Below are 26,055 nucleotides of genomic sequence, written 5' to 3' on the forward strand. Positions count from 1 at the left end.
TATAACAAAATGGTATCTCGCTACCCCTTTCTATGACCGCAAAACATAAATGCAGAGCACCTTTAAAGATCAAGGACTAACTAAACATTGTAATTCATGGTAAAAGAGATCCAGTCAAGTCATACCCAATATAAACCAATAATAATACATGCAAATGACAATGTGCTCTCCAGCGGGTGCTTTTAATAAGAAGGGTGATGACTCAACATAAAAGTAAATAGACAGGCCCTTCGCAGAGGGAAGCAGGGATTTGTAGAGGTGCCAGAGCTCGATTTTAAAATAGAGATTGAATAACATTTTGAGCGGTATACTTTTGATGTTAACGCAACATCTAAGAGATGGCTATATCTTCCATACTAAATGCATTATAGGCAGTTCCCAAACAGAATGGTAAAGGTTTATACTCCCCCAACCACCAACAAGCATCAATCCATGGCTTGCTCGAAACAACGAGTGCCTCCACCATACAACAACCCTAGGGGAGTTTTGTTTAATTATTTTGATTTGCTTTGATCTTTTTGGATCATGGGACTAGGCATCCCGGTTACCGGCCCTTTCTCGTGAATGAGGAGCGGAGTCCACTCCTCTTGAGAATAACCCACCTAGCATGGAAGATATAGGCAGCCCTAGTTGTAACATGAGCTGCTCGAGCATACAAAACAAAATTTCATTTGAAGGTTTGGAGTTTGGCACATACAAATTTACTTGGAACGGCAAGTAGATACCGCATATAGGTAGGTATAGTGGACTCATATGGAACGATTTTGGGGTTTAAGGAGTTTGGATGCACAAGCAGTATTCCTGCTTAGTACATGTGAAGACTAGCAAAAGACTGGGAAGCGACCAACTGAGAGAGCGACAACAGTCGTAAGCATGCATTAAAATTAATTCACACCGAATACAAGCATGAGTAGGATATAATCCACCATGAACATAAATATCGTGAAGGCTATGATGATTTTATTCAACTACATGCGAGAAAATGTGCCAAGTCGAGTCACTTAATACATTCAAAGGAGGATACCATCCCATCATACCACATCATAATCATTCTAATAGCATGTTGGCACGCAAGGTAAACCATTACAACTCATAGCTAATCAAACATGGCACAAGTAACTATAATCTCTAAATGTCATTGCAAATATGTTTACTTCATAATAGCTGACTTAGGAACGATGAATCATCATATTTACAAAAACAAGAGAGGTCGAGTTCATACCAGCTTTTTTTCATCCCAATAAGTCCATCATATATCGTCATTATTGCCTTTCACTCGCACGACCAAACGATGTGTATAATAATAAGAGTGCACGTGCATTGGACTAAGCTGGAATCTCCAATCATTCAACTCAAGAGAGAAGACAAGTAATGTGGGCTCTAAATTAAATAGACAATCATGCATATAAGAGCCACTAAGCATTTTCAATATGGTCTTCTCGACCCCCCCCCCCAAAAAAAAGAAAATAAAACTATTTACACGGGAAAGCTCCGAACAAGTAAGAAGAAGAACTAGAAATCTTTTGGGGTTTTCATTTTAATCCCACTACAAGCAAGGAAATTAAACTAACTATTTTTTTTGGTTTTTCTCAAGGTTTATCAAACACACAAGCAGAAAACTAGAAAAAGAAATTTAAACTAGCATGGATAATGCAATGAAAGAGTATGAGCACCGACGACTAGTGTGTGAACATGAATGTAAAGTCGGTGAGAAATACGTATCCCCCCAAGCTTAGGCTTTTGGCCTAAGTTGGTTTAATACCAAGGACCACCGCTACTCTCCCCGGTGTAATGAGAGGTGTAATCAGGATACCACTGGCTGGTCATCTCCGGATCCCACTGGACAGATGATGCCCAATAAGGGTCCAGCTGAGGTTCCGGCTCAGGTTCCGGCTCAGGTTCAGGTTCTGGAGTAAAAGCTTGGGCTCGATGGTTGTTCACCGCTTCCGGTGTGACGAGAAATTTTTCTGTAAGCAAATCAAACAACAGAGGCGCAGGCAAAATAATAATCTCAAAGTGTTTCTTATTGAATCTAAGTTTATACAAGAGCATCCTATCTTCGTTGTCAACAATAAACTTATGTGCTACCATGCTCTTGTAATCTAAAATGTGAGGAGGCAATATTGTCTCCTCCTCCTCATGCTGCCTAATGGGTATCTGAAAATGTTTAGCAAGACGTGAAGCATAGATACCTCCAAATATGGGGCCTTTTGTACGATTAAGGGCTAGCCGTTTAGCAATGACGGCACCCATATTAAAACTATTGTCTCCAAGCAAAGCATGTTCAAGAATGATAATATCACGAACACTCAAGTTTCCACTATTACCACGACCAATCAAGCATCTACTAGCAAATATGGCAAAGTAGCGTAAAACAGGAAAGTGTATGCTAGAGACTTTTGCTTCGGAACCCTTCTTTGGCTCCTCTAAAGCGATAGTATTAACAAAGCTAGCCACATCTTCACGATGGGGTTCCTCTAATTCTCCCCCATAAGGTATCCTACATACCGCGCAAAAATGGCGTAAAGACATTTCTTTGAACTCATCATATAAGTGAAATGATACTGCAGGCGGTGACTTCTTAGGATAAAAATAAAATTTTTGCACGAAAGTATTGGTGAGTAAGAGATACTGATCGATTCGGTCGTTGATGAAACCGGTGAGGCCTGCAGTCTCGATTAAAGCATAAAAGTCTTCATGGATTCCGGCTTCTTTCAAGAAATCCTCGCATGGCCATTCACACGACCATACTTCTGCTAAGCGAGGAAGATTATACTTGCCTTTTTCCTTCTCTTTGGCTTGTTTTTCCCCAGAGCTTTGGCTAGAAGAGCCTTCAAAAAGCCTCCTTAACATTTTCTGAAATTTTCTGAAATTTTAGTAACTTCAAAATAAAAGTGGATAAAACTAAACAAGATTGATAACAACTACTCCTACAAGTGCCTAGAGCCCATATCATGCATTGGAATTGCTTGGGACCTCAAAAATTTAACATGCAAGCTCAAGAACATGGTCACCTAAGCAGCAAGAATTTGCAATGAATAAAGCACTAGAACAAAAACTAATTGGACCAATGGAGGAGTCACATACCAAGCAACAGTCTCCCAAAGCAGTTTTGTGAATGGAGCTTTGAGCTAGGAGATCGAAAATTGCAGCAAAACGAGCTAGAACTCATGCTTGAGCTGGATGGGGATTTTTTTGGGTAGAAGATGGAGTGTGTGGGTGCTGGCATAAGTGGAGGGGAGCCACCAGGGGCCCACGAGACAGGGGGCGCGCCCTACAAGGGGGGGGCACCCTCCTCTCTTGTGGCCTGGTGCTTGCCCCTCTTGCAGTGTTTTTAGTGCCTAAAATCCTCAAATATTCCAGAAAAAATCATACTAAATTTGCAGGGCATTTGGAGCACTTTTATTTTCGGACTCTTTTTTAATGCACGGATAATTCAGGAAACAGACGAATAATACTATTTTTGCTTTATTTATTCTAAATAACAGAAAGTAAAAGGAGTGTACAGAAGGTTGTGCCTTCTAGTTTCATCCATCTCGTGATCATCAAAATGAACCTGCTAACAAGGTTGATCAAGTCTTGTTAACAAACTCATTCCGAATAACACGGAACCGGAGAAACTTCGAATAACACTAAGTTACCTCAACGGGGATATGAAAATCCCCAACAATAAGAATATCATACTTTTTCTTGATAGTAGGGAGAGGAAATTCAAAACCTCCAAAAATGATAGTTGGAACTTTTTCAATAGAATTGATGCTATGAACTTGAGATTGTTTCCTCAGAAAGTGTACCGTATGCTCATTGCCATTAACATGAAAAGTGACATTGCCTTTGTTGCAGTCAATAACAGCCCCTGCAGTATTAAGGAAAGGTCTACCAAGGATAATAGACATACTATCGTCCTCGGGAATATCAAGAATAACAAAGTCTGTTAAGATAGTGACATTTGCAACCACAACAGGCACATCCTGACAAATACCGACATGTATAGCAATTGATTTATCAGCCATTTGCAAAGATATTTCAGTAGGTGTCAACTTAGTCAATTCAAGTCTACGATATAAAGAGAGAGGCATAACACTAACACCGGCTCCAAGATCACATAAAGCAGTTCTGACATAATTTCTTTTAATGGAGCATGGTATAGTTGGAACACCCGGATCTCCAAGTTTCTTTGGTGTTCCACCCTTAAAAGTGTAATTAGCAAGCATGGTGGAAATTTCAGCTTCAGGTATCTTTCTTTTATTTGTGATGATATCCTTCATATACTTAGCATAAGGATTTACTTTAAGCATATCAGTTAAGCGCATACGTAAGAAAATAGGTCTAATCATTTCAGCAAAGCGCTCAAAATCCTCATCATCCTTTGACTTGGATGGTTTAGGAGGAAAGGGCATGGGTTTCTGAACCCATGGTTCTCTTTCTTTCACGTGCTTCCTAGCAACAAAATCTCTCTTATCATAACGTTGATTCTTTGATTGTGGGTTATCAAGATCAACAGCAGGTTCAATCTCTACATCATTATCTTTGCTAGGTTGAGCATCAGCATGAACATTATCATTAACATTATCACTAGGTTCATGTTCATCACCTGATTGTGTTTCAGCATCAGAAATAGAAATATCATTGGGATTCTCAGGTGTGTCTACAGTAGGTTCACTAGAAGCATGCAACGTTCTATCGTTTTTCTTTTTCTTCTTCTTAGAAGAACTAGGTGCCTCTAAATTATTTCTCTGAGAATCTTGCTCAATTCTCTTAGGGTGGCCTTCAGGATACAAAGGTTCCTGAGTCATTCTACCAGTTCTAGTAGCCACTCTAACGGCAAAGTCATTTTTATTATTCAATTCATTAAGCAACTCATTTTGAGCTTTGAGTACTTGCTCAGCTTGAGTAGCAACCATAGAAGCATATTTGCTAACGCGGTGAAGTTCATCTTTAACTCTAGCTAGATTATCACCTACGCGTCCTATCTCGAAAGCATTATTCTTTAACTCTCTACCAACATAGGCATTAAATTTTCTTGTCTAGCCACAAAGTCATCAAATTCATCTAAGTATGGGCTATGAAATTTAGTAGAGGGTATTTCAACTTTATCATATCTATAGAGAGAATTTACCTTTACTACCTGTGTCGGGTTATCAAGACAATGTGGTTCTTCAGGCGGTAAATTAAGACCATGTATTTCTTCAATAGGTGGTAAATTCTTAACATCTTCAGCTTTAATACCTTTTTCTTTCATTGATTTCTTTGCCTCTTGCATATCTTCAGGACTGAGAAATAAAACACCTCTCTTCTTCGGAGTGGGTTTAGGAATAGGCTCAGGAGTTGGCTCAATTGGTTCAGGAATTACTTCAAGAATTGGCTCGGGAAGAGTCCAATTATTTTCATTAGTCAACATATTATTCAATAAAATTTCAGCTTCGTCGACTGTTCTTTCCCTAAAAACACAACCAGCACAACTATCCAAGTAGTCCTCGGAAGCATCAGTTAGTCCATTATAAAACATATCAAGTATTTCATTTTTCTTAAGAGGATGATCAGGCAAAGCATTAAGTAACCGGAGAAGCCTCCCCCAAGCTTGTGGGAGACTCTCTTCTTTGATTTGCACAAAATTATATATTTCCCGCAAGGCAGCTTGTTTCTTATGAGCAGGGAAATATTTAGCAGAGAAGTAATAACTCATATCCTGGGGACTGCGCACACAACCAGGAGCAAGAGAATTATACCAAGTCTTAGCATCACCCTTTAATGAGAACAGAAATATCTTAAGGATATATAAATAGCGAGACTTCTCATCATGAGTGAACAGGGTGGCTATATCATTCAACTTGGTAAGATGTGCCACAACAGTTTCAGATTCAAGGCCATAAAAAGGATCGGATTCAACTAAAGTAATAATATCAGGATCAACAGAGAATTCATAATCCTTATCAGTAACACAGATAGGTGAAGTAGCAAAAGCAGGACCGGGTTTCATTCTAGCATTAAGAGACTGCTGCTTCCATTTAGCTAATAATTTCTTAAGATCACTTCTATCATTGCAAGCAAGAATTTCCATAGCATCTGCTTCATTCATAACATAACCCTTAGGAACAACAGGTAATACATAATCATTGGGGGAACATTCATCATCACTATCATCAATAATAGGTTCTTCAATATTTTCATTCCCCCCTAACTCTAGCAAGTTGTTCATCTAGAAATTCACCTAATGGCAAAGTAGTATCATGCACAGAAGTAGTTTCATCATGCATAGCAGAAGTGGCATCATCAATAACATGCGACATATTAGAATTCATAGGAGTAGCAGGTTTAGGTGTCGCGAGCCTACTAATAACGGAAGGAGAATCTAGTGTAGAGCTAGATGGCAGTTCCTTACCTCCCCTCGTAGTTGAGGGCAAAATCTTGGTCTTAGCGTCTTTCAAGTTCTTCATAGTGATCAACAGATATAAATCCCAAGTGACTCAGAGAATAGAGCTATGCTCCCCGGCAACGGCGCCAGAAATTAGTCTTGATAACCCACAAGTGTAGGGGATCGCAACAGCTTTCGAGGGTGAAGTACAACCCAAATTTATTGATTCAACACAAGGGGATCCAAAGAATATTCTTGAGTATTAGCAGTTGAGTTGTCAATTCAACCACACCTGGATAACTTAGTATCTGTAGCAAAGTGTTTAGTAGCAAAAGTGGTATGATAATAAAGGCAACGGTAGCAATAGTAAAGATAAATGTTGGGTTTTTGTAGTAGTTGTAACAGTAGCAACGGAAAAGTAAATAAGCGAAGAACAATATATGAAAAGCTCGTAGGCAATGGATCAGTGATGCATAATTATGCCGGATGCGATTCCTCATGCAATAGTTATAACATAGGATGATATAGAACTAGCTCCAATTCATCAATGTAATGTAGGCGTGTATTCCATAAATAGTCATACATGCTTATGGAAAAGAACTTGTATGACATCTTTTGTCCTACCCTCCCATGGCAGCGGGGTCCTAGCGGAAACTAAGGGATATTAAGGCCTCCTTTTAATAGAGAAGCGGACCAAAGCATTAACACATAGTGAATACATGAACTCCTCAAACTACGGTCATCACCAAGAAGTATCCCGATTATTGTCACTTCGGGGTTGCTGGATCATAACACATAATAGGTGACTATAGACTTGCAAGATAGGATCAAGAACACACATATATTCATGAAAACATAATAGGTTCAGATCTGAAATCATGGCACTCGGGCCCTAGTGACAAGCATTAAGCGTAGCAAAGTCATGGCAACATCAATCTCAGAACATAGTGGATACTAGGGATCAAACCCTAACAAAACTAACTTGATTACATGGTAAATCTCATCCAACCCATCACTGTCCAGCAAGCCTACGATGGAATTACTCACGCACGGTGGTGAGCATCATGAAATTGGTGATGGAGGATGGTTGATGATGACGACGACGACGAATCCCCCTCTTCGGAGCCCTGAACGGACTCCAGATCAGCCCACCCAAGAGAGATTAGGGCTTGGCGGCGGCTCCATGTCGTAAAACGCGATGAAACTTTTTCTCTGATTTTTTTCTCCATGAGACGGAAGATATAGAGTTGGAGTTGAGGTCGGTGGAGGTCCAGGGGGCCCACGAGATAGGAGGCCGCGCCCTAGGGCGGCACCCCCCTGTCTCATGGATAGGCCGTGGGCCCCCTGGCATTAATTCTTTCGCCAAAAATTCTTATAAATTCCAAAAAGTGCCTCCGTGGATTTCCAGGACATTCTGAGAACTTTTCTTTTCTACACATAAAACAACATCATGGCAGTTCTGCTGAAAACAGCGTCAGTCCGGGTTAGTTTCATTCAAATCATGCAAGTTAGAGTCCAAAACAAGGGCAAAAGTGTTTAGAAAAGTAGATACGTTGGAGACGTATCGATGCTCATGGGATCATTGTTCGCAACAAGGCTCATTTGGTAGCACAAGGCTACTCCCAAGTCGAGGGTATCGACTACCATGAAACCTTTGCTCCCATTGCTCGCCTTGAATCTATTCGTTTGTTGATTGCTTATGCTTCTCATCAGAACTTCAAGTTGCAACAAATGGATGTGAAGAGTGCTTTTCTTAATGGTCCCATTATTGAGTTGGTGTATGTCAAACAACCCCCGGGGTTCAAGGATCCCTATTTCCCCGATCATGTGTACCAACTCGACAAAGCACTCTATGGCCTTAACAAAGCCCCACGTGCATGGTATGAGCATATTACCGAGTTGTTGCAAGATCGTGGGTTTGAAATTGGGAAAATCAACCCCATTCTTTTTACTAGGAAGGTCAAAGGGGATTTGTTTGTATGCCAACTATATGTTGATGATGTTATCTTTGGTTCCCCTAACAAAGCTTTCAATGAGGAATTTTCCGCTCTCATGACCCCAAAGTTCAAGATGTCCATGATAGGAGAGTTGAAGTTCTTTCTCGGGTTCGAAATCAAGCAAGGAAGATAAGGCACCTTCATTAACCAAGCAAAATACACTCAATACATGCTCAAGAGATTCAAGCTAAGTGATGTCAAGCCGACCTCCCCTCCAATGCCCGTAAAATGCCAACTTAACATAGATCCCAATGGTAAAGCGGTGGATCAAAAGGTATATCGCTCCACGATTGGCTCCCTGCATTACCTTTGTGCATCTAGACCGGATATCATGTTGAGTTTGGGCATTTGTGCATGGTTTCAAGCCACACCTAAGGAAAGTCACTATGTGGCGGTCAAGCGAATCTTTCGATATTTGGTTCATACCCCAAACTTTGGCTTATGGTACCCAAGAGGAGCCAACTTCAATCTTTTGGACTATTCAGACTCAGATTGGGCGGGAGACAGAGTGGATAGGAATTCCACCTCGAGAGGGTACCAATTTCTTGGTTGCTCTTTGGTGAGTTGGTCTTCTAAGAAGCAAAGGTGTGTGTCTCTCTTGTCCACCGAAGCGGAGTATGTGGCTGCCGATAGTTGTTGTGCTCAACTTCTATGGATGAGGCAAACTTTTAAGGATTACGATGTCATTTGTGACAAAGTGCCTCTTTGGTGTGACGATGAAAGTGCCATCAAGATCTCTCTCAACCCGGTGCAACACTTCAAGATGAAGCATATTGAGATTCGGTATCACTCTGGGATCACATTAGGCGAGGGGAGATCAAGCTCAAGTATGTCAACACTCATGATAACCTTGCAAATATCTTCATGAAGCCCTTGGATGAAGCAAGATTTCGCGAGTTAAGGCATGAGCTAAATATCATTGATTCGAGCAATGTATCTTGAACTCTTGCACACCCTACCATACTCAACTTGATATCTTGTTTAGGTGTAGGCATGGACATAGGGTGAGTGTTGTTCTCTCAATGAACTCTCCCTCCCCCCATTATGCATAAATTGATCAAGTCTTTCACATTAGCCATTTTTGATGGTACTTGTGCTTCAAAGATGAGTGTTGGTCATGGGCCAAAGGTTAAAATCTTCGCGGTGCCATACCTCTTGACTCAAACATAGGTGGCCTCGGCCACCGCCCTCTCTTGGAGAGGAGTGTGTTTCTTGTCTTCTCGTTGGTGTTTTTTTGCCTGGGAGTTTGCTCTCTCTTCTTGTCGGTTCTTTCTCCTTCGTGAGCTAAGCCTTTTTGTGTCTAGTCCTTGAGTGCGTGGCTGAGATGTACTACCACCGAAGGTGCGTAGTACTACCGCTGATGGTCATCAAGCAGTACTACCGCCCATCCCGGCGGTACTACCGCTGCGGGGCGGGCCTTGGGGGTTATGTCGGGGCAGGGGGAGTTGTCTTTCTCCCCCATACCCATTCGCACAACCCACTCGTCCTCTTCGTCTCGCCAGCGCCGACTCACTGCGGGAGGGCTCCGGCGGGCCACCGTCTCTGAGCCGTCCCTCTCCATTTCCTTCGGTGGAATCGATTCCCACCTTGTCCTCTTGCCATGGATGATGGTATTGCCCCGTTCCCGTTCTCTCTTTGCCTAGGTTTCAAATCTAGTCTTTAGGGGCAATAGGCATCACATTTCTCGATTTTTGGTTAAATCAAGGCTTGAGTAGGATGGAGAAGGCGTCTAGACTGTTTGGATTGGTATTTGGTAGGATTATTTTTGAATTTGGCATCCCGGTAATGCCGGATTTGTCCACGGCGGTAGGGAACCACTGTTCCCCCACCTGGAGCAGTACTACCGCTCCCCCGCAGCGGTACTACCGCTCGGGCCGTACTGCCGCTTCCTGATCGTGGTACTACTGCTGGATGCCCACTTCCATCATACTCATACCAAATTTCAATCCATGTTGTTTTGTTTGTTGGCTTATGCTCTTTCTTTCATGTTTTTTCTTATGTCTGTGTGTTTGGTTCCAGGTGATGGCCCTTCTGAGCAGCATGTCCGCCGTGTCAACCCAGGCCATTCAACTTCAAAGCACTATCGCACTTCTGAGACAACGACTGCATCCTCAAGTGTTCAACCTCCTTCTCAGCACAAGAAGTCTACTGCTAACAAGCCGAAGCCTAGGGGCAAGACTGTGACAGAGATGAATGCCAAGGAGTTCTAGGAAAGGCGTCGCTGCAACCCCTATGTGGAAGATCAAGAACCCACTTTGGTCGACCGCCCGTTCTGGAACCGCTTTCAGTATGCCATCTACTTTGTTGTGATCAAATCAAAGAAGAATCTCTATGTTGATGTTCACTCCATCGACATTGATGTTATGGAGAAGGATCCTGCTTACATTGGTGAAGCCCTTCAAATGTGTTCTCAGCTGAACATCCTCAGGATCATGCAATTCAACAAGGACTTTGATGTTCATTTGGTGGCTCAGTTTTATGCCGACTCTGACTTGGATGACAAATGGCAAGCTGCTTTCTGTCAAGTGGAAGGCCTGCATGGAGTTACTTGGGGTTGAAGATCAAGGACTTGAGAACCCAGTTGGCTTTCGCCCTCACCGCAATGCAACTTGCACTCACAAGCAAGCTCTTTGGGCCTACTGTACTTTGAAGATTTACCCCGTGACTCAAAAGGAGACCTATGAGTTACCTGCTTTCATGGACATCCTCATCGCATCTTCCGAGAGACTCTCTTCCCTTGTATTGGCAACTTGGATATGGTTCACTCTTTTCTCGTGGACATGCTTCTCTTCTGCCAGCGTGAGAAGGAGGAAAACACTTGAGAATCATTGGATATCTCTCATGTCATGTGGTCTGAACTAATCTCAGCCATCTCTGAGTGTAAGTGCCCTATCTATGGTTCGTTCATCAGGTTGCTAATTGAGAAGGCTTGTGCGCGTGTTTATCCTAATGTTGTGCTGGAGACTAGAGAGCTAGTCTCTCATGAGATCAAGCGTCTGAGGAAGAAGGAGAACTGGGGCACCCCGGCTCCTAAGTCTGGGATTCCATCTGGAACTGCTGACCTGGAGACAGAGGGTGAGACTAATGCTGACGATGATGCGGATTATGAGCCCTCTAGAGTGGAGCCCTCATGGGCAAAGAAGATCAAGCGCAAGATGAAGAAACTCTTCTGCATGGAGTCTCATGGGCAATATATGGCTCATGTTTTTGAGAAGAAGGCCAGGAGCCATCACAAGGAGCTCATGCGTCAGTTGGGTGCAACAGTTGCCAGCGGATCTGAGGGAAAGATCACCGATGAGGAGGAGTGGGTTCAGCAGCACTGCCCATGGACCGATTCAGACACCGAGCAGTTTCCTATCGATGACGGCGGTGCAGACGATCCCGCTGGGATGTGATGCTAGAAATCCTCAGTTTGCTATCACCTGGAGCCGTAGCAGCGCTCCTTGCCTTTTTGGTGTCTCGATGCCAAAGGGGGAGAGAGTCTAGGGATTTGTCGTTGTTGAGTTGCGAGCGTGTGTTTGTGTGGCTTGTTCCCCTTGTCTTTCTTTCTCGCAAACTCTTTTCTCGTCCTTTGCTTTGGTTTGGTTTGTGCTTGTGAGACCTGGTTTCCGTTCATATGGTGTGAGAGATATGCTACCTTATCCCTTATTATCTATGTTCGTCGAGTACTTTGGTAGTATGTGAGTTGCATGCTTATCCTGTTATATACCTTGCTAACACCTACCCTTCTGAATCCAGCTATATGTACCTTTTCTTGTTGCTAATGTTGTCGGACTATAAAATATAGGGGGTGTTGATCCTATTGTGTGTGCCTTGCATTCCAAAGGCACCTCTAATTAGGTGCACACATTCAGTGGGGGCCCGTCTATATTTTGTAGTTCTAGGATTCGATTTACTTTCATGTCCTACCTTTGTGCAAATCCCGAGTTGTCACCAATCCACCAAAAAGGGGGAGATTGTTAAGGCATGTCTCTCTCTATGTAGTTTTGGTGATTGATGACAACGCTTTTGCAGACTAATCGTGTGCATTGAGTATTTTAGAGATTCTTCCTTTGGCACGAGATGATTCCTTCCCCTTGGAGTTTTAAGCGAAGACAATGTAGCTCTTTCATTTTAGTTTTGGTGGACTTGTTTCATAGGAGTCACCACACTATCAAGAGGGGGTCCGCATTGGTAAGGCTAGGGTGGAACCAACACGTACACATCCCCTTTGCACCCACAGAGCCTTCCCGCTTCTTTGGAGGATTCCTCCTTGCTTCCTGAGAAATCTGGTCCCAGCGGTAGTACCGCGGACCCAGTGGTAGTACTGCTCAAGAGCCACATGCGGCACTACCGCTACGCAGCGGTAGTACCGCCTGGGGGCTCTCAGTCGTAGTATCGCTGCTGTTCTGAGCTCCTACCACCTCGACTCGAGGATGTCGCCTCGTGTCGGGTTTTGCGGCACTGGCAGCGACAGTAGAGGCGGTAGTACTGCTCGCAAGCGGTAGTACCGCCCTACCACCGCTGCTAGTACCGCCCTGGGTCCAGATCCTGCTCGCCTCTGGCCTTCCCTGTCTGCACGGCAGTACCGCGAGGGGAGCAGAAGTACCGCTGATCCAAGCGGTAGTACCACTGCCCCCAGCGGTAGTACTGCTCTTTGCGGGGCTGATTGGGGGGTAACGGTTGGATTGCCCCCCCCCCCTTATAAAAAGGAGGGCTTCTTCTCCAAGTTGACCTACCTCTTCCACCTCCAAGCTCCATTGATGCTCTAAGCTCCATTTTCCCCCGATCTCTCTCCCTAGCCAATCAAACTTGTTGATTCACTACGGATTGGTTGAGAAGGCCTCTATCTACACTTCCACCAAGAGAAATTTTATTCCCCCCACTAATCCCTTGCGGATCTTGTTACTCTTGGGTGTTTGAGCATCCTAGACGGTTGAGGTCACCGCGGAGCCATAGTCCATTGTGGTGAAGCTTCATGGTGTCGTTGGGAGCCTCCAATTCAGTTGTAGAGATTGCCCCAACCATGTCTGTAAAGGTTCGGTCGCCACCTCCAAGGGCACCAATAGTGGAATCATGACATCTCGCATTGTGTGAGGGCGTGAGGAGAATACGATGGCCCTAGTGGCTTATTGGGGAGCATTGTACCTCCACACCGCTCCAACGGAGACGTACTTCCCCTCAAAGGGAAGGAACTTCGGTAACACATCCCCGTCTCCATCGGTTCCACTTTTGGTTATCTCTCACCTTTACTTGAGCAAGCTATATTGTGTTATATCCTTTGCTTGCTTGTGTGCTTATTGTCGTTGCATCATATAGGTTGCTCACCTAGTTGCATATCTAGACAACCTACTTTGATGCAAAGTTTAATTTGGCAAAGAAAAGCTAAAAATTATTAGTTGCCTATTCACCCCCCCCCTCTAGTCAATTATATCGATCCTTTCAATTATATAACGACATCTATATCTAATACTCCACTCAAGACCGCAATCCAACACGCATCTTAAAGTATTAAGTAAAACATGGAGTGTTGCATTAAGTATGATGCCATGAAGTAGATGAGATATTGTCTTCACCTTATGTTCAAAGGACATCTACACAAACATTTGTTTATCCCTAGTGGCAACAACACAACACAAGCCTTCTCCATTTTCTTTCGCTGCGGTAGATTACTTCAAGATTGAACTCAACTATCAAACACAATTCCCTCTTGGAGATCGCTCATCAAACTTGGCTAAATAAAGACAAATAAATTGAAGAGTATATATGAATAAGAAATAACTATGTTCTGTGTCAGCCATTTATAGAGGAGAGAAAGAGAGTTAAGAGTGGAGAGATGCATGCATATGTTGTCTCTCCCCATACATATGACATGTATTTAATTTTCATCCTCATATTTTGCACGATTGATATGTTTTGAACCAAATGTCAATTTTTTATTTTATTTTTATATATTTGAATTCATGCTGACAAGACTTCGAAACAAGATCAATCTTGGATATATTTGAGCTACTTTTTATTTTATATATTTCAATTATCTTTGAAATCACTTTCATAATACATAAGGTTGTTTTGCTATTTCATATAAGTGATTTTGACTGTTTCACTAATTCCAAATAATTGATTTCACTCATTAGAAAAAACTAATTTCACTAATTTTAAACATTGTTTTCACTTATTCTAAAACACATATTTCACTCGTTTTCAAAAACAATTTCACTGAATTTTTAAATGATTTCACTCATTAAAACATGCTAATTTCACTAAATTTGAAACACCGGTTTCACTTATTTTAAAAGACAATTCCACTCCTTTCAAAACATAGACTTTGCTTGTTTCAAAAACAAATTTCACTTCTTTTAAAACACATATTTCACTCATTTTTAGTGTAAAAAATCACTTATATCAAAATACTTTTCCCAATTATAGTGGAAAAAAAATTCCTCCACACAATTAAACAATCGATTTCACATATTTGGAATAACCCATAATACATTTTCTTACACTGGAATAAGCAACTTAAAAAACATAGTGAAATTTGATTCATATATTTAAAAATACAAATTTCATATACTTGAAATAACCATGTTGCTCGTTGAAACAATCAATTTCATATATTTGAAATATGGTTTGAAATAATAAATTTAGAGTACTTTCAGTTGTATCACAAATTGATCTTGTTCGGAGGGTCTTGTCGCCAGGAATTCAAACATATAAAAAAATAAAAAATAAAATTCTGGTTCAAAAGATCTGAATGATTGAGATTATCAAAAAATAAATAAAAGCCATGAAATTTATATGGTAGGAGCTTGTCCGTATTTGTGGGGCCCACCGGTACCTTTCTGTGACAAAATCACATGCATATGTTTTTTTAAACACAGTACACACGCAAGCGCTCATACATACATGCATACACCCTACCCCTATAAGCACCTCCGAGAGACTGCGTCGACATATCATCTCGAGATTTACGAAGTCACCATAGGCGTCTCGTCATCGACAGGAACGTCTCCTCCCACTGAAAGCGCATTGGCGGAAATCCTGAAATAAATCCAGGAATAATGCGAGCACCAGGACTTGAATCCTGGTAAGCTAGGGATGTCACTGTTCCTCTAACCATTCAACCACGAATTGGTTCGCAAATCATAGGCGTATGTATTGTGTAGCTGATACGTGCCCATTCAACCTGACACTAATTCGACTACATGCAGAGATACGAGAGATAGACGACCACAATATAGGGTTATACATATGGATGGGCCCACTCACGCACGGATCTCAAAGCATCTGTGTGGTGAATGGTTCGCTGCTACATAGTGGAACTGTTAGAAAGCTCTTCGCAGTCGGCCTCTCTCCATTAGTAACATGAGTTCAACATCATGCACATCACCACCCAAGAAATATAGCCGTAAAAGGGCCATATTGTTGATTTGGTTTGAAGGCACTCAAGCGGTTACGTCCATTAGTCGCCGGTCATCTCTGACTTCCATGGGTGTATCTGTATGCTCGCTCCCCCATCGAGAAGCATCAAACATCCAACTGGTACGTTAGCGCCGGGTTAAAAGGCCGTGGGTACCGGCTGTCAGGGACATGTCTCCAGCGAGTAGAAAGTTACTGCTCCTCCATCCTACTCCTTTCGTTTCAAAATAGATGACTCAACTTTATATTAAAATTGGATCATAGTATAAAATTAGATCATTTATTTTTAAACGGAGGGAGCAGTATAATATAGAAGCGTTTTTGACACTACTAATATAATGAACACTCTTATATTTAGCGAGTGCGAGTAGTAATTGTGGGCATGATCTACCTGATCAACGGACAACGGGTGGCGACCGCGGGAAATTCACTGCGCGTGCACGGCCCCATACGTCAGCGACAAGGCAACGTGGTGGCAGGGCGTATTGAAGAGCATTGATGCTGATATTCAATTCCCAGCACCCCAACTCCTCTTTCCTCACGTCTACCCGTGCATATGTACCCCCAAAGCATACCACCCACTCCCATGCTGGAATGATGCTGGATCAGACAAGACAATGTTGGGAGCAAAACCATTCAGTCATCCTTCTTGTTTCAAAACAGAGCATAGACTTTCTCAATCTTGTAGGAAGTTAAGTATGTTGCATCTGCCACAACAGCAAGCAGTGTCATTATAAACTTCACAGGTAAAAGCCTTACAATCATGCGATGCCACATGATCATTGATAACCTGCAAAAACACATCTTGGATATTCAAGGTATACCATTTTTTAGCATATATGCGGCGATACTATCACCAAAAGGAAACAACAAGATATTAATTTATAGAGTAAATCTCATTTACCCCTAAGTTTCGCAGTTGTGACAGAAAATATCCCATTTAGCAGAATTTTCATATTTTTTCTCAATTTAAATAAACTGCTGCCACTTTTTTACCCCTTTTATTTTTTTCCCAATCCAACAAGTCGACCCCATGCTTCAGCGCTGATTTGGCTTGCTACATAAACGACTTACTCTGGCCGATTTTTGGGGTTCAGTTTTTCATTACACCTTATGTTGGCCTTGTTGACAGGCCGCGGGGCGCAGCCCGAGGACAGGGATAAAGCGTCAAAGTTATATAACAACGTTTCGTCAAATTGGGTAAAATGTGAAAATTCTACACAATGGGGTATTCTGTCACAACAAGAAGCTTAGGGGCAAATAGTAAAATTTACTCCATCTACAATAACAAACAGGATCTTTGTACATTATATGGTCAAATGATACAAAGAAACACATGGCATGTCAAACAATATATTGTTACGTACTCAACTTGTCGCCTAAGGAATAAAGTAGAGAGGCTCGAGGTGGCTGACTTAAGCAAGTGTTGACTCATGGAGAAGTTGACAAAAATTGTCTGTGGCCCACCTTATAAGATTTAAAAAAAAGTAAAATAAGAATACGTTTGATACTATCTTGAATTTCTCTTGTCGTTCTAGTACTAGCGTTGAAACAAGAAGGCAAATGCTCCAGCAGATCTTATCCTGGGTGTGCCTAGCAATTCGGGGCGCTCCCCTAGCTGTCCACTTTCTCCACTTCCCTTTTTTTCTCACACTCACACACAAGCAGCGGCTCCGTCCCTCCCTCTCCGGCCTCTGCTCTTTCTTCCTCCTCCTCGTTGCCGCAGCCGCAGCCGCCTCCGCCCGCCTTCGCCGTGCGCTACGGCCGGCGTATGGGACCCGCAGGCCGGCTGTCCGTGGCGGCCGCTCTCCTCTCCTGCCTATGTGAGTAGCACTCTGCTGATCTGCTGCCTAGCCAGACTCCGATTCTTCCCTTTCTTGCAAATCACTGAAGTGTGCCCAGCCGCCGAACATACGAATGCTTGGTCCTAGCCAGTGTTGGTGCTGATTCTCGATTTTTGATCTGTCATGGAAGGCGGGGTTTGCGGAAATCCTGGCTGCGGGAACAAGCCACTGATTTGGGCTGCCAACTTGTCAATGTGCAGGTTTACATGGGCTGTTGGGGAATTCCGGGCAGGCATTTGCTCAGGGCCCGCCGGTGCTCCACCGGATCGACCACGCCGAGGAAGATGACGACAGCGGCGGCCTCATGCCGGAGCTCTCGCCCACCGGCTCCCCCCAGCCCTTCGTCCCCTTCCTCGCGCCTGCCCCTCTCGCGCCCTTCTACAACAACTCTACGCCCAAGTTGTCAGGTCCCAACTCACTGCACATTTCTATTTCGATTTTGTCAGTGTCAGGTTAAGCTGTGAACTGAATTCCTTCCCCCTCGATGCAGGCAAATGCTCACTGAACTTCACTGCCATCAATGGCCTGATGACCACCACGGCCGTCGATTGCTTCGCCTCATTCGCTCCGTTCCTCGCCAATGTCATCTGCTGTCCCCAGCTCCAGGCCACTCTCACCATCCTCATAGGACAGTCCAGCAAGCAGACGGGGTCCCTCGCTTTGGATCCCACTCTTGCCAACTACTGTCTCTCTGACGTCCAGCAGCTGCTCATGAGCCAGGGCGCGAGTGATGATCTCCGCAGCATTTGCTCCGTCCACCTCTCCAATGCCACCGAGGGGTCGTGCCCCGTTAGCACCGTTGATGCGTTTGAGAGCGTCGTCGACTCATCAAAGCTCCTCGAGGCCTGCCGGAAGGTCGATCCTGTTAACGAGTGCTGCAGCCAGACATGCCAGAGTGCTATAAGTGATGCTGCCCGCAAAATCTCTTCCAAGGACGCTGCGTTGACAAGCGACACTGCCAGTCCCAAAGTTGACAGTTGCAGGAACGTTGTACTTAGATGGTTATCCAGCAGGCTTGAGCCATCATCCGCAACCAAAATGCTCAGGCAGATATCAAACTGTAATGTCAATGGAGGTACGTACATTCAAACTAATAACTTGCTTAAATTTGAATTATCATCCCATCAGTCAGTAGATCTTAGTCTTTTAGAACGACTGCATACATTTATGTCATTATCCTGTTGAGCAGGCAGATTGATTTACTTGAATTTTGTAACAGAAAGCCAATGTTTGCACCCATTAAACTGATAGTGTGTCACCAGTTCCACTTGTCTAGCCCCATAGAACATACTGTTGGAGCACAAAGATAATACCCATGCATAGCATTACTATATGTATATGTGTGTGTGTGAAATATTACAATCTTCTCATGGCTATATAGGTAGGAAAAGGCTGCGACAGACATTTAGCTTTAAGCACCATACCACCATACTTTATTTGCTCAGACAAAAATATCGCAATTTAAAGCAAGACACCAAATATTGTGTACATGGGTGCTTGAATTTTTCGTTTGGCCGAGCGGATAAATGGAATGATTTGCTCATATATGAAGTTGACTGCGTTAAGGCCTATGACTCAATAGGAGCTTGAGTTTTTCAGTTCAATCTTCGTGTTAGCAATATGCAAGGTTCTCACAATATGTGGGCCATTACCAGCAAGGTGTTGGGTGTGACAGGGCTTGAACATATCAATTAGATCGAAAGAATAAAATATTTATTAGTGCAGTAATACATCAGAATTGCCATGAATGTATATTTGTCAGATTAAAAATGTTTCTTGTACTCTGCCTTTTGAGGAACAGGTGCCATACCTGGATATTTGTATTTAGTTTCTAATTTATTTAAATAGGTGCTAGGTTCAATTTTATTCTCAATTCTTCACTGGCAGCAGCATTTCTGCTGAGATTTTCTTTTTTCATTTGAACCTTCCAGTTTGCCCACTAAGCTTCCCAGACACAAGTAAGGTTGCAAAGGAGTGTGGTGGTACAGTTAAAAACATTACTGTATGCTGCAAGGCGATGGACAGTTACGTATCTCACTTGCAAAAGCAAAGTTTCATAACAAATTTGCAAGCTTTGAATTGTGCCTCAGTCCTTGGGGCAAAATTACAAGATATGAAGGTCAGCACAAATGTTTATAGCTCATGCCAAGTAACATTGAAGGATTTCTCACTTCAAGGTAAGTTAGACAGTATATTTTACTTAGATACTTGCAGTAGAGTCATATTTTAATTTGCATCTTATGTATCTGTAATGACTGAATTCTTGATCTTTTTTTTTTGTCTTGGGTATGTGCATTTGACCGACTCCCCTATGATTTGGCATGCAGTTGGATCTCAAGGTAATTTGGCATTTCAAGTTGTTTTATATATATTTTGGCTAGTATGCATTTTTTTTGTTCTCAGAAAAAATATTAACGTTTTTTGCGTGTCATACCACATTTTGTTTACGCTTTGACGAATACGGTGTTACTTGCAATGTGACTAATGTTGCGTATTCAGTACTCACCATGCTTGTATTTTCAAACATACCGAGTCTAATAAAAAATAACAGTATATGTTAAACATTGTGCCAGATAAATATGTATTAATAGGAGGCCAGCGATATAAATTTCAAGTCGTCACATTTTTTCTTTTTTTTCCTGATAAAGAGCGCTTTTACTGACTCATATTGTCGCATCAAGAGAATACAAGCAAAATGAGACACATCCAACCTTTGCATAGTTAGGATGCACACGGCTACACACAGACACACAAAATGCCGGCATCTAGCAAAGTCATAAAAAACCAAAACCATGCCTAAAGCGAAGTAGGTGGGGGGCCTATCCGGAGAGTATGCCGCCACCCATGAACCATGTCACAATTTTTTATAAGGGTGTAAACCATGATTCCTTTCCTAAAGGCGGAAATCGGAATGAGGAAATGTGATTGATCAGCTTGTAGTATATGTTTGCGATCATTTAGATGTAAAGTAATAAAGGGAAAATATTTGTGATCATAAAGATGCCCGAAGAATGGAGGCGGAGTATATTGGTACCAATCAAGAACAAGGGGGGCGTTTGAAGTTGTACTAATTACCATGGCATTAGGTGATGAGCCATACAATGAAGCTATGAGAGAGAGTCATTTAGCAACGCTTAAGAAAAATGACAAGTGTGACCAAAATTCAGTTTGGGTTCATGCCTAGGAGGTCGGCCGTGGAAGCCATTTCCTTGGTACGACAACTTGTGGAGTGATACACAGAGCAAAAGAAGGACCTGCATATGGTATTCATTGGCTTGGAGAAGGCCTAAGATAAGATACCGCGAAATGTAATGTGGTGTGCCTTGGAGAAACACAAAGTCCCAACAAAGTACATTACCCTTATCAAGGACATGTAGGATAATGTTGTGACAAGTGATGGCAACACTCATGACTTTCCAGTTAAAATAGGACTGCACCAAGGGTTAGCTTTGAGCCATTGTCTTTTTTGCTTTGGTGATGGATGCGGTCACAAGGGATATACAAGGAGATATCGCATGGTGTATGCTATTTGCGGATAATGTGGTGCTAGTCAACAATAGTCAGACATGGGTTATTAGAAAGTTAAGAGTTGTGGAGACAGACTTTGGAATCGAAAGGTTTTAGGCTTGGTAGAACTAAAATGAGTACATGAGGTACGGTTTCAGTAATACTAGGCACAAGGAGGAGGAGGAGGAGATTAGCCTTTATGGGCAAGTGACACCTCAAAAGGACCCTTTCGATATTTGGGGTCGTGGAAGGATGGTGATATCAATGAAGATGTGAGCGATCAAATCAAAGTTGGACGGAAGAAGTGGCGCCAAGCTTCTGGTGTCCTCTGTGACAAGAAAGTGCCACAAAAGCTAAAAGGCAGGTTCTATAGGACAACGATTCGTCCTTGCAATGTTGTATGGTGCTGAATGTTGATCAACCAAAAGGTGACATGTCCAACAGTTAGGTGTAACAGCGATGCACATGTTGAGATGGATATGTGGCCACACAAGAAGGGTTGGGTCCAGAATGATGATATATGTGATAGAGTTGGGGCAGCACGATTGAAGGGAAGCTTGTCCAACATCGTCTCAGATGGGTTGGGCTTATACAACGCAGGCCTCCAGAAGTCTCAGTGCATAGCGGACGCTTAAAGTGTGCTGATAATGTCAAGAGATGTCGGGGTAGACCAAACTTGATACAGGAGGAGTCCGTAAAGAGAGATTTGAACGATTGGAATAGCACCAAAGAACTAGCCATGGACATGGGTGCATGGAAGTTAAATATCCATGTTCCAGAACCATGGCCTGGTTTCGAGATCTTATGGCCTTATGGGTTTCAAAACGTCTGGGAAAAGGTCAAAACAGACGAAGAGAAACGGATTCGCAACCCCCTCGCGTCGTCTCCCCAGGGCGACGCCAGGGGCGAACCCTAGTGCCGCTAGAGACCTCATTGTGCTGCTGATTTCCCATCTGCTGCTGCCTCCGGTGTTTGTCGCGGTGGCGGCTTGATGCTGCGGCGACCTCCTGGTGTGGCTGGGGCGTGGCCTAGGGGGAGTTGCGCACAGTGGCCAGGGCAGCGCCCCTGGTCATGCCGTGGCCGTGCTAGCCTCCATAGCCCGCATATCGCACGTCTCAGGCGATGGTGGGCGCGGTGGCGGCCGTGGATCTGATCCCCACCCAGATCCGTCGTCGGTTTTGCCTATGGTCGGTCGGCGGTGCGTTGAGGGATAAGCGAGGGTTGCTGGTTCCCTGCTGGCGTACTGACGGCTGCGTGCGCTGTCACGGCATAGCTCATCTGGCCTGCTGCTGGTTTGGAGTGCCTCGATTGCTGGCGAAATTTGTGTCGACCTCGGTCATGGGGGACGATGGCGGCATCTTAGGTGTCGTCTCCTTGTAGAAGGCATCGTTGGTTGCAACCGTCATCACTTCGTTCCGGATGCTCCGGGGGAAACCCTAGATCTGGGTCTCCCGGATCGGACGTTGGCGGTTCCTCCGGGGGCAACGTTTTGGAGCAGGTGCTGGCTGGAGGGGACAAGAGGAGGAGCGGTGTTGCATCTACCGCAGCGGAGTCTCGGCGACAGACACATGTTGATGGACGCACGCAGGATGGTGGCGTTGTCTGGCGTCGTGGTGACGTCAATGGCAGAATGGCCTGGCGAGGTGAATGCGTTGACCGCTCCTGCAGGTGGGACGGGGGAAGATGGTGGCGGTTGATTCTAGGGTGCGCATGCGGTGCGCGCAGAGGCTCTAGCTAGACTGGTTGCTCTCGGCTTGCCGGCAGGCAGCCTGATGAGGCTACCGGATTAGATGGTGTGTGTTGATGCGAGGTCAGGGCTTTAGGTGTAGCGACATTGTTGCCAGGACATTGGCTTTGGGTTGATTCATGTATTTGTTTTGTTGGGTTCTGTTGAACAATATAATAAAATGGCTGTGTGCATCGCTCGATACAGAGGCCGGGGGTAATCCTCCTTTCCGAAAAAAAAAGGGTTTCAGCTCTAGCCTACGCCAACTCTTGTTGTTCTAATCAGCCATATGAATCATTTCTGACTAAAAAGAGCTGTATGAATCAGTTCAATACGGAATTGTAGTTAGTCTCAAATCAGTTCGGGAGAGGACTCCACTTGCTACCATCCAGAGATGGAAAGACATATATAAGTTGAAATCTTAAACTCTTAATATGCTCATATTAATTCCTACTAAGAAGAAACCAATACACTGAGATAAATAGCTGCCAGTTATATACAACAACAACAAAGCCTTTAGTCCCAAACAAGTTAGTTCTGTTATACTGCCCAGACTGGTTGGGATATTAGTTTTAGGCCTTACTAGTTACATTGAATTTCGCACCATAAGTTTGAAAACAGCTTGAGAAACTAGGCTTGATATATTGTTGCTGATCCGTGCTTTGTGGTTGGATGCAGAATCTGGATGCCTTCTTCCAAGTATGCCCTCTGATGCATCATTTGACCCTTCTTCTGGGATTAGTTTCACATGTGATCTGAATGATAACATAGCTGCCCCATGGTCGCCTTCTTTGCAAGCATCGGCTTCGACATGCAATAAATGTATGTTATCTACCTATGGTGCTGATTATGCAGTTGTTTACATACTTGATCTCTTGTGGTTGTTTCTCAAAATTTAAACTATTCAGCAGAGTAGGCTACTTACAAATTGAAATCTTCTATCTAAATCTGCTGTAGTATGTTATCTCTCTTTTGCTGAAATAACGTGAAATGAAATCATTATCATTATGCCTTTTTTTTATTATAAATTGCCTACAACTTTCATCTGGGCTGTAAAGTTGTGTGCTGCGAACAGTTGAGCCAAGTGGTTGTGTCATTGGAGTACTTCAATGTGCATCGACAGTTGCAATCCGTCACAAGCTTCCTGCTGTTTTTGTTGCTTTTATTGAAGATGGGCTTTCACTTGACTTTTGGTAATTTTGTCAGCGGCTGCTCCTGGACCTATAATCCCAGAGAGGCCTGCAGCAACATCGGCGCAAAACGGTAAGCTAAAATATTCTTCTTTCTCCGTCGTGGTGCATTCTGGAGCCTGTAAAAGTGACTATCCCTTTTTTTCAGGTGTCAACCACAACAGACTGGAGCTTAGCCTAGCCGTCTGCTTTGGCGCCCTTGTGGCCACTATTTTACTGCAAGTCTAGTTCACCTTAGTTTGTCAAATTATCCAGAGATTGAGGAGAGCTGATTGGAACTGTGAACCGCGGAGTTTTTGTGCGTGCTTGGTCATTGCATCAGAGCATTGTAACTGGTAGCTATTAGTGTAATTTGTTGTAAGCCACAGAATGATAGTGAATGCAACACTGACTCTAATTTATTACTATTGCCTTTTGTATAGCGAGTAGTGAAGGTTCCATAATTCTGCATGACAACTTGGATAGACTTGATTTTGTTGTCTAATGGTTTGTCACTTTATTAATGATTTTTATCATTGGTTCACCTTTATATTGTTTGTTTTATTGTTGTTATATATAATTATAATTAATGAAGGCCTCACCAAGTCCGAAGCATGGCCTGCTCAGGAAACTCTGTTTTGACAGATGGATGTCAGGAGCCTTTCCCGTGATCTTTGATCTTGGTGCAGCTCATCTACTTCCAGGTGGCTGGCTGGCTGGCTTTGGTTTCAAAAAACAAAACCAAAAAAAACTTTCATGTGGCTCATTTATCAAAAATATATTTACTTGTCGTGTCAGCACCTAAGTAATAAGGCGAATGAGGAGGAGCGTACACACCTCCTTTTCATCTGGTGGCGAGCATGGCACCTTAGAAATAACATTATATTTGGTGACGGGAAAGATACAATAAAGGCATCAGCAGAATTCCTAGAAAGTTATGCTAGCTCCTATGCGGCGATCAGAGCGGGACAGTCGCTACCTGACTTTAAAGGAAAAGAAAAAGTGATGCCAGACATTTCATTCCGTGAGACTAAACAGAGAGTTGCAGATTATCAATGGGCCAGACCTAACTCAGGTTGGCTCAAACTAAATGTTGATGCAAGCTTTATTCAGGAGACAAACCATGGAGCTTGGGGGGCTGTTCTACGAGATACAAATGGGGCGGTGATTGGATCTGCTTGGAACACAATCACTAACTGCGCTAGTGCTGAGGCGACCGAAGCTGAAGCCTGTCTTGAAGGAATCCGAGATACCATGCAGTTCATAGACCGGCCAGTAGTTATTGAGAGCGACTGTGTGAATGTCATCCAACAAATTTCTTCAAAGGACTTTAATAGATCTCCCATTGGTAGCTTGTGTAGGGAAATTCAGAGTTTGCTGGGCCAACTTCCTGATTTTACTATTGATAAGATCTCTAGAAATGGCAATAGGGTTGCCCACGCTCTCGCTAGTTTGGGTAGGAGTGGTGTGAGTAAGGGTGTGTTGATCGGTTCAGTTCCAGCCTGCGTGTTGCGACTGGTCGATGATGATTGTAATGAACCTATGTTGATTATTTAATATAATACACACCTTTTTCAAAAAAAATAAGTAATAAAAAAAATCATCTTGCCTTGTCTGCATAATTGGGCTGATTCATTAGGAGATACTGCATGCATATAGGATTATATGCCAGTACAGATCATCAACTTGCATGAGCAGATACAAATTCTACATCCATCGGCAGTGTTTGTGCATAAAAATCATGGCGATGCAACAGATGAATTATCATGAGTGAGATTAGAACAAGCACACACATACGTAAAATGCCATCAACACACACAGGGGGACCAAATCAGACAGACAACCAATGGTCTTTCAGTGGAAGCTGCTACATTCTATGATGAGCCTAGGAAGGAGTGATCTAGATACAGGTACTAGTATAATATAATCTGGGTTGGGCATGATCCAAATCTCCTTGCAGCCCACAGCAGCAACACCAACACAGCAGCGGAGGCACCTGTCCATCAATCAGCTAGGAGTACTAATCAACACTGTACTTAGCATCCCTTCCTCTTTGTAC

At 43.3% G+C, this 26,055-nt stretch overlaps 1 protein-coding gene across 1 annotated transcript; it reads left to right on the forward strand.

Annotated features, from left to right (window-relative positions):
- Positions 1–17,353: 17,353 nt before the first annotated feature.
- Positions 17,354–24,540, forward strand: LOC123045156 (uncharacterized GPI-anchored protein At1g61900). Its single transcript, XM_044468098.1, has 8 exons — positions 17,354–17,573; positions 17,795–18,001; positions 18,085–18,669; positions 19,526–19,771; positions 19,922–19,933; positions 23,506–23,649; positions 24,034–24,090; positions 24,166–24,540. Exons 1-8 carry the CDS (start codon positions 17,522–17,524, stop codon positions 24,243–24,245), a joined length of 1,383 nt encoding a protein of 460 aa, XP_044324033.1. The 5' UTR covers positions 17,354–17,521; the 3' UTR covers positions 24,246–24,540.
- Positions 24,541–26,055: the final 1,515 nt, after the last annotated feature.

Source organism: Triticum aestivum, chromosome 2B, assembly GCF_018294505.1.
Source record: "Triticum aestivum cultivar Chinese Spring chromosome 2B, IWGSC CS RefSeq v2.1, whole genome shotgun sequence".
Lineage (NCBI taxonomy): Eukaryota > Viridiplantae > Streptophyta > Magnoliopsida > Poales > Poaceae > Triticum > Triticum aestivum.

Coding starts and splice junctions, on each gene's coding strand:
- LOC123045156 (XM_044468098.1), top strand. CDS start 17,522: ATGGGACCCGCAGGCCGGCTGTCCGTGGCGGCCGCTCTCCTCTCCTGC. Junction 18,002..18,084: donor CTCTACGCCCAAGTTGTCAG/GTCCCAACTCAC, acceptor CCCTCGATGCAG/GCAAATGCTCACTGAACTTC. Junction 23,650..24,033: donor GGCTTCGACATGCAATAAAT/GTATGTTATCTA, acceptor TAATTTTGTCAG/CGGCTGCTCCTGGACCTATA.